Source organism: Adiantum capillus-veneris, chromosome 19 (assembly GCF_014529385.1).
Source record: "Adiantum capillus-veneris isolate H3 chromosome 19, ASM1452938v2, whole genome shotgun sequence".
In the NCBI taxonomy this organism is placed as follows: domain Eukaryota; kingdom Viridiplantae; phylum Streptophyta; class Polypodiopsida; order Polypodiales; family Pteridaceae; genus Adiantum; species Adiantum capillus-veneris.
In genome coordinates this window covers 60,106,076-60,113,438 of record NC_140949.1, presented here as the reverse complement: position 1 = coordinate 60,113,438, position 7,363 = coordinate 60,106,076, and the positions used below count along the sequence as shown (strand labels likewise).

General features: G+C 43.0%; 1 protein-coding gene and 1 pseudogene across 1 annotated transcript; both read left to right on the top strand.

Moving 5' to 3' along the window:
• The first annotated feature begins 5,776 nt into the window (after positions 1 to 5,776).
• Positions 5,777 to 6,127, top strand: LOC147434099 (oxygen-evolving enhancer protein 3, chloroplastic-like). The gene has a single exon (XM_086489886.1). It carries the CDS (start codon positions 5,780 to 5,782, stop codon positions 6,125 to 6,127), a length of 348 nt encoding a protein of 115 aa, XP_086346012.1. The 5' UTR covers positions 5,777 to 5,779.
• Positions 6,128 to 6,208: 81 nt separating this feature from the next.
• On the top strand, positions 6,209 to 6,756 carry LOC147434098 (uncharacterized; annotated as a pseudogene).
• The last annotated feature ends 607 nt before the right edge of the window (positions 6,757 to 7,363 follow it).

The following is a 7,363-nucleotide window of genomic DNA, read 5'->3' as shown; positions in this document are numbered from 1 at the left end:
GGTTGTCTAGATGGTCATTGTGTCGGGGATGTAGTGACTCTTGCCGCCCTGAAGATCCACCTTCTTCCCTATCTTCTGAAGACATTTCACCAGTACTTTTGGATCGACGGAGCCCACTATGAGTGAAGGCAGCAATACCCTATATTCCATTGAGGGCTTTCTTCACCCGCTTCATGCAGGCATCGCAGTCTATGGAGACCCGCATCTAATCTAATATAACATAAATCTAAATCTAGCTTAAATAAATGTAAATCTAGTTAAAAATAAACCTAAATCTAATTTAATGTAAGTCTACATATAACCTAATCTTTAACGTCTTTTAAAATAGTTTCCTACGACGTTATAACTCTCTTCTTCCTGTGTGTGTGCGCGTGTGTGGATGTGTGTGCCAATAAAAAGAGATAAATGGTATAACCTTTCTATCACCTATGCCAAGTATGATAGATTGATTATGCCATTTCTCTCTTGAATAATAGGTCTTCAGTTCAACTCCTCGTCGGCTAGATCTTTAGGTCTTTTAATTTTAATTAGTTTCCTACGACGCTCCTTTAGTTTCTCTTTCTTTCTCTTTCAATGTGTGTGCGTTTTTTTGGATCGTATGCATGTTTTCTTTCTCTTTTCCTCTCTCAATGTGTGCGTTTTTTGTTTATGCATGTTCTCTCTCTCTTTTCCTCTCTCAATGCGTGCGTTTTTTGTTTATGCATGCTCTCTCTCTCTTTTTCTCTCTCAATGTGTGTGTGCATTCTTTGTTTATGTATGTGTGTGCATTTTTGCACTCTCTCTCTCTCTCTCTCTCTCTCTCTCTCTCTCTCTCTCTCTCAAAAACACTATATGTGTGTGTGTATGTGTGTGTGTGTGAGAGAGAGAGCGAGGGAGAGAGAAAGAAAGGAAGGGAACATGAGAATGAGGAGAGGGAAGGAGCATACCTGTCTCTCCTTCCTCTCCTCGTGCGTGTGTGTGTGTGTGTGTGTGTGTGTGTGTGTAAAAGAAAAAGAGAGAGAGAGAGAGAGAGAGAGTGAGGGAGAGCGTTACCTGCTCTTTGCTTGAGGGCGCCGAAAAACTCAGATCTGAGATCTGAGTTTTTGGGCGCGCTCGGTTATTTTTTTTACCCCAGCTGGCGTCGCTATGAGCGTCGCTATAAGCGTCGCTATGAGCGTCGCAAATTTACAAAGAAATTTGCGACGCTCATAGCGACGCTTATAGCGACGCTCATAGCGACGCCGGGAATTTTTTTTTTGAGCGTCGCTGTGTGAGCGTCGCTAATGTGAAGAGCCTCTTGTAGTGCTCATATCAAATTATGTATGCAGCTCCCCAAACTTGACCATCTCTCTGGTTGGTCGACTAAGAGTGATATTTTTATAAGTTAGCAAATAACAATAACAAATCATCATCTATAATGTTTATAATCACCAATTTAGGTTGTAATTTAATCAATCTTACATATTTATCCTTCCAATGCTGCTTTGCCTTGTGAGCCATAGTGCGAGGGAGTTTGTCTGGCGTGAACTTTGTGTTGTCTATAGGATGAGCCCATTGCAGCATGATTACTCTTTTCTTGCATTGCCCATTCTCACTCTGCGTCTGCCATGTTGCTACTGCGATAGCTCCTAACTAAATATCAACTTGGTTGGCCGTTGCATGCCGTACACTAGAATGCTTGTTTTGCAAAAAGTTTTTATGTAGCTCTCCAACCACTGTTGTGGAAAACATTGATCGGGGACATTTGGAAATATCCTCGATGAAGCATGAATGATCCGACAGTTGGTCTCTAAACTTTACAAAATAATTCTTATACGTCGAATGTATAAGAATCTCAAGATGGCATCAAAATGCCCTGCCCTGTGCTGTACCAAAGTCCACCTCCCCGCTATATTTTACCCTGTAGTAGCGCCTATGCGTGTCTGGCACGGGTGCATCAGTATCATTGTCCTCTGCCGTGCTTCAGGGGCAGCACACTCTGAAATAAGGGACTCCGTTCCCCCCGCTACCAAAACAAACAAAGCCACAAGATCCCCTACCGCTTTGTCTCTCTCGGTGCTCATTGCCTTGAGACGAAGTGTCGATGCCCGTCGCTAGAAGAAGTGCGTCGACAGCGTTATGGTGAAGTAGTATTTGAATGGAGTGGTGTGGGACCCTGTGATGCCATGGGAGTGGGACCCTACGATTCCATGGGAACACAGCGTGAGCTAACAATGCTCACTTCTCTCCTTCTCACGCTTTCTACTTCCTCCCTGGTTGTCACGTTGCAGTGTCGTCTATTGCATTGCAACCGCAGGTAAGATCTCTACACGTTGACATAAACATTTCATGGTAATCAGTAGCTTTTGGCGTCACCGTCCACGGATTGATTTCATCATAAGTAGGAATTTAAGCTAAAAAATAATAAAATAAGTATAGGTGGGAGATTGGGGCATCATTGCTAAGCATTTAGATGCATTCTTGGTTGAAAATGACTAGGTCAAAAACTCGTTGTGCTGTTAATAATCGTGACTTTTGCAGTTGACTTAAAGTGGGATTTGAGACCATCAGCATGTGTGTTTATGTCTTATAAACATGTCCTAGAAGTTTCATAATGTTTGGATGTCGTTTGATGCTATAACATTATAATTTGTTTGCTGATTAGCAACTAGCTTTTGGTGATTTCGGTCAATTGAGTGTAGCTTGAGTTAGATGCGAGTTTTTTGTTGTTTTCCAAAAGATATTGACAACCTCTTATAGCTTGTATACACTAGTCGAGTCAGCTTCGTCCCATGGATTGACAATTATGTTCGTGGTTCTCGCTATGTCTGCAATAAGATAGGAGTGAGGTTAGAAATCCGTCTCACATTTGGCGCCGTTGCCGAGGATCGAAGAGACCTAAACTAGGAAAAACACGAGTGTCTTGTGTAGTTGTCCTTTAACTTCGTCTAGGATCACCTATAGTCAAAACGTTCTCTTTAAAACCACATAGCTTAAGATTGTCGTCTTTTGCTGTGTAGAGGTAGCTTGGAAGTAAGTGTCCTTGCTAAGTACCTTTTAGGATTGTAGGATTAGATTAGGATTTTGAGAATGATTGATGGACGAGACAAGTCTTAAGATCAAGGCTCAAAAAACCATAAAAAACAAGAAAACAAGTGTTTGTGGACACTTTTCACAACCCCATTGCTGTAGAGAACCTAGGAGTAGGGTAAGTAGAATCCGAGGTGGAATCTTAGAACATTGCTCTCTCCAGAAGAATCAATTGTGAGTTGTTTATGTGAAGTTGCAGAAGTTTAGGTCTACGACTGAAAACAACACCAAGACTGTCAACCACTAAATCCAGTTGGAGATTATGCTATAGAAGTTGTATGAACCAATGGGTAAGCTTAAGGATGCATTTGAGGTAAATTTTCAAGAGTTTGCAAAAACTCCGATTATTTACTTTTTCTTGTCATTTTAGGCCAAATTAAGTTTTGACTTGACTCAGAGGCTTAAAATAGATCATAAAAAGTGTCCATTAAAAAAGTTGAAAAAGTGTTCATTTTGGGCCAAAAGTCAATAATCGCGATTATTGACTTTCAGCTCAAAAGTGACCAAGGTTGATATTAGAGACTCTATGCATGTGTACAGACATCTTTTGTAAAGGCCCATAGAATTTGGATCACCAAATTGACCAAAACCTTGATAAAAACTGAAATCTGTATTGATTGTACTGCTTGTTGAGAACTTAAGTGTGACTTGGAAAACTCTTATTCAAACTCAGTAGAACTTGACTCAGATGCTTATAGTGAAGTGTTAAACAAGTGTACATGCTTTGTTGACCAAAATGATGCAAAAATTTGCCAGAACCAAATAATCGAGATTATTTACTTTTGTCCCATTTCTTAACTTTCTTGACCAACCCAACATACCATTAGTTTAGCATGTTATATTAAGACCACAAATCAAATTTGGTAAGATTTGGATCATTGAAGTGAAAATTATGGCCAAATTTATAAAGTCAATCTGCAGACACAAAACAGTTGACCAATTGAATAGAGATTATCCAAACTTAATGAAACTTGGCTAGGGAGCTTAAGTTGAGCTGCTAACCCATTCTGAGTCAACATTGTGGGAAACATTTGCACAAAAATACTAGGAGTAAATAACCCGGGGGATTCACTATGGATTTCCGTATGGTATCACGTGAGTGTACAAGAGGGGGGTTTTTAGAGGTAAGACATAAGCGTATACAATAGGGGTAGCCCCCCATTATTTCATGCTCGTACCGTATGCATAAGGGAGGGGGGACCTACCCTGCGGGGAGGGGGGGGGGGGGGGGGGGGGGGGAGGGAGGGGTATTAAGTGCTTATGCCATAAGACACATGCCCTAACAAGCCAATTAAAGAATCTTTCACATGAGGGTGTTGTTCTTGGTATTTCAAAGAGTTAATTTACTCCTTTACCAAACTAAGAGAGCTATACCAATGAAAAAATATGGTACCTCCCTATCCTCTCCCTTAGCTAACATCTTTAATACTTGTTCAACAAGCTTCTAGATTTGTTGGGGTCAATGCTACCATAAACTTGACTAATCTTCTTCTATGTGTGCTTTGAAAGGAAGGAGAGAGAGACAGATTTGTCTGGGACTCCTATCTGCCTGCTCTGCCCACGTGTCTTCTTCTCCCTTCGTCCACTTGACTGGCTCCCCGCTATCTCCGTGAAGCCTTCCCCTTTTCCATTTGGTGGCATCTGCTTAGATACCATTAATAAACCACTTTCAAAATTGACCACACATACGACATACTTGAATACCCATACTAATAGAGATCAGTTATGGATGTTGTACTTGGCAAATATACTTGCTCTTCTATTCAATGTTCGGGAAAGATGTGTGTTAGCTTAATATCGTGCCGTTTTCAATTTCAAAAATTCCGGTTAAGGGCAAGGGGAAAAGGAGAAATTCCGCCTCAAAATAGAGAAAAATAGTGTAAAAATCCAAGAAAAAATCTAATTTTCTAAAATCTCCTCTTGAAAAATTTAAGGAAAGAAATTTTGTATGTTTGGAAAAATGATTTTTCCCGAACACTGCAAGTTCTATTGAATAGAGATCAACTGTACATATCATTTGGAATCTACCTTAAACTTGGTAGGCCTCGTGACTTTGTCACTTGTTCCCTAGGCACTAGTAAGGTCTCTGTCAGACGTAGGCGCAAGACAGGGCCCAAAAATCCCTCCTTGGGTGCTTTGGCTGTCACACACAACGGAGGCTCTCTCCTTTCGAACGTCTACATCAGCAAATCAGCTGGTTCCACTTCCGCTTCTCCAAGCACGAGCAAGAATTTGTCGCCTATTTTCACATGTCGCGCCCTTTTTGCTCTTCATGTCCACTACTAGGCGAAGATGACCGAGGGGTCTAGGCTGGGTGAGCATTCGTTGCAGCGGACGCACACTCTAGCCAATACTTTTTTGCCATGTAAATTGCACACACATACGGGCGAACGTGTGTGACACGAGCCTAACTGAGTTCCAATTTCCAAAAGCCGGGCCCTAACTTTCCAATTCATTAAAGAGTGAATGGATGGGGTGCTGCTCATTTCCAATTTCCAAGGAAAGGAAGAGAGAAAGACTCAGCTGGAGCCTGAGAGGCTAGAGCTAGAGCCAGGACTCAGGAGTAAATTGCTGAATGCCCATTCCTTGGGCGAATCAATAGAGAGAGAGAGAGAGAGAGAGAGAGAGAGAGAGAGAGAGAGAGAGAGAGAGAGAGAGAGAGAGAGAGAGAGAGAAGAAGAAGAAGAAGAAGAAGAAGACGAGTGATTGCAACAGCCTAAGAGGGGGGGAGATGGCAAGCACAACAGTAGCCATGGCTGGCATTGTCTCGCCCACCACTCCTGCCTTGAACTCCACCGCCAAGGTCTCCACCTCTGTGGCGCCCTCCTTCAAGCCCACTATGCTACCCATCCGCGCCAACAGCTCTTCCCAACCCGCCTGTCAGTGCTCCCGCCGTGCCCTCCTCTTTCTTCTCGCAACCGCCACCCCTGCTGCCATCTTCGCCAAGGAGGCTCTCGCTGTTGCTACCATCATCAAGGTGGAAGGTCCCCCTCCTCCCTCCGGTGGCCTGCCTGGTACCGATAATGCCTATCAAGCCCGAGACACGGACCTTCCATTGAAGAAGATTCCAACCACCTGACAGGGCACCATGCCTGACGAGCTGGGAAGCATTAGTTCTCTAGAATCGTTGGATGTCATCCGCAACAACTTGTCTGGTCCGATGCCAGAATTCTTGTCTGCATGGTTCAATCTGAAAAGCCTTGTGCTCTCCTCAAATACTTTCAATGGCAGTCTTCCTAGTCTGTTGGTGAAGCTCGTCAATCTTCAAGTCCTCGACCTGGCAGAAAACAATTTATCGGGTAACATTTCTTTCTTTTTAGGCTCATTTGGCTCATTAAGAGTGCTAAATTTGACTGGGAACCACTTCACGGGTGGGATACCCTCATCTCTGGGGAAGCTCTTGGCCTTGCAAGTTCTGGATCTGAGAGGGAAAAATCTTTCTGGGCCCATTCCGGTCGAGCTTGCCTATTTGCCGAACTTGCAATTTCTCTCATAGGTTCTGTCCCTTCAGTTCTTAGCAGCCTTTCTATAGCCCAGGTTTTTGATTTCCAGAGCAACAGACTGACTGGCACCATTCCCTCTAGCTTGGGTATGCTACAAAAGCTGATGGTTCTCTCCTTATCAAACAACCACTTGTATGGCGGCATTCCCTCAGATATTGGTAATTTCTCCCACTTAATGGTTTTTGAGGCCAGAACAATGGGCTAAATGGATCGATACCAACAGAGACGGGCATGTTGGTGAAGCTACAAAAGTTGGACATAGGCATGAACAACCTTGCAGGTTATATACCCCCACAATTATTCAATTGTACAGCCTTGTTAAAATTGGACCTTGATTACAACCACCTGGAAGGGCACACACACTCACAATGGGAGGCCATCACCTTGCAAGCGAAGCGATGCATGACTTGTGGTCGTGCTTGTGATGGCCATAGCAATCTAGGGATAGGCCAAGATGCATGACTGCTATTTGCGCTGCATAAAAATGCCAGACTAAGCTCATTACGATCAGGTTGGGTTGGCACTCGAAACGGATGACGATGGCGGCATGATGCATGAAGATGTATGCGCTTGCCACCCCTTATTTGAAATTGGAATCTCTAAACAAATCAATGGTTTTTATTTTTTGAATCCATTAGGAATAGATATGAATTAGGTGGTACTAGCTGCAAGATAATTGAAAAATCTCCAGAATCTTTGAAAATGCTCTCTCAGGTGAGTACGTAGGTCCTTGGAGATGTCCTGGTGGTGTTAAGCAAAAGAGAATTAAAGCAAAGGTGGAGACTGATCATAGGTTTCGGGGAGGAGAATAC

What these genes read in the sequence shown, in the direction of transcription:
- LOC147434099 (XM_086489886.1), top strand. Translation starts at nt 5,780, where the DNA reads ATGGCAAGCACAACAGTAGCCATGGCTGGCATTGTCTCGCCCACCACT.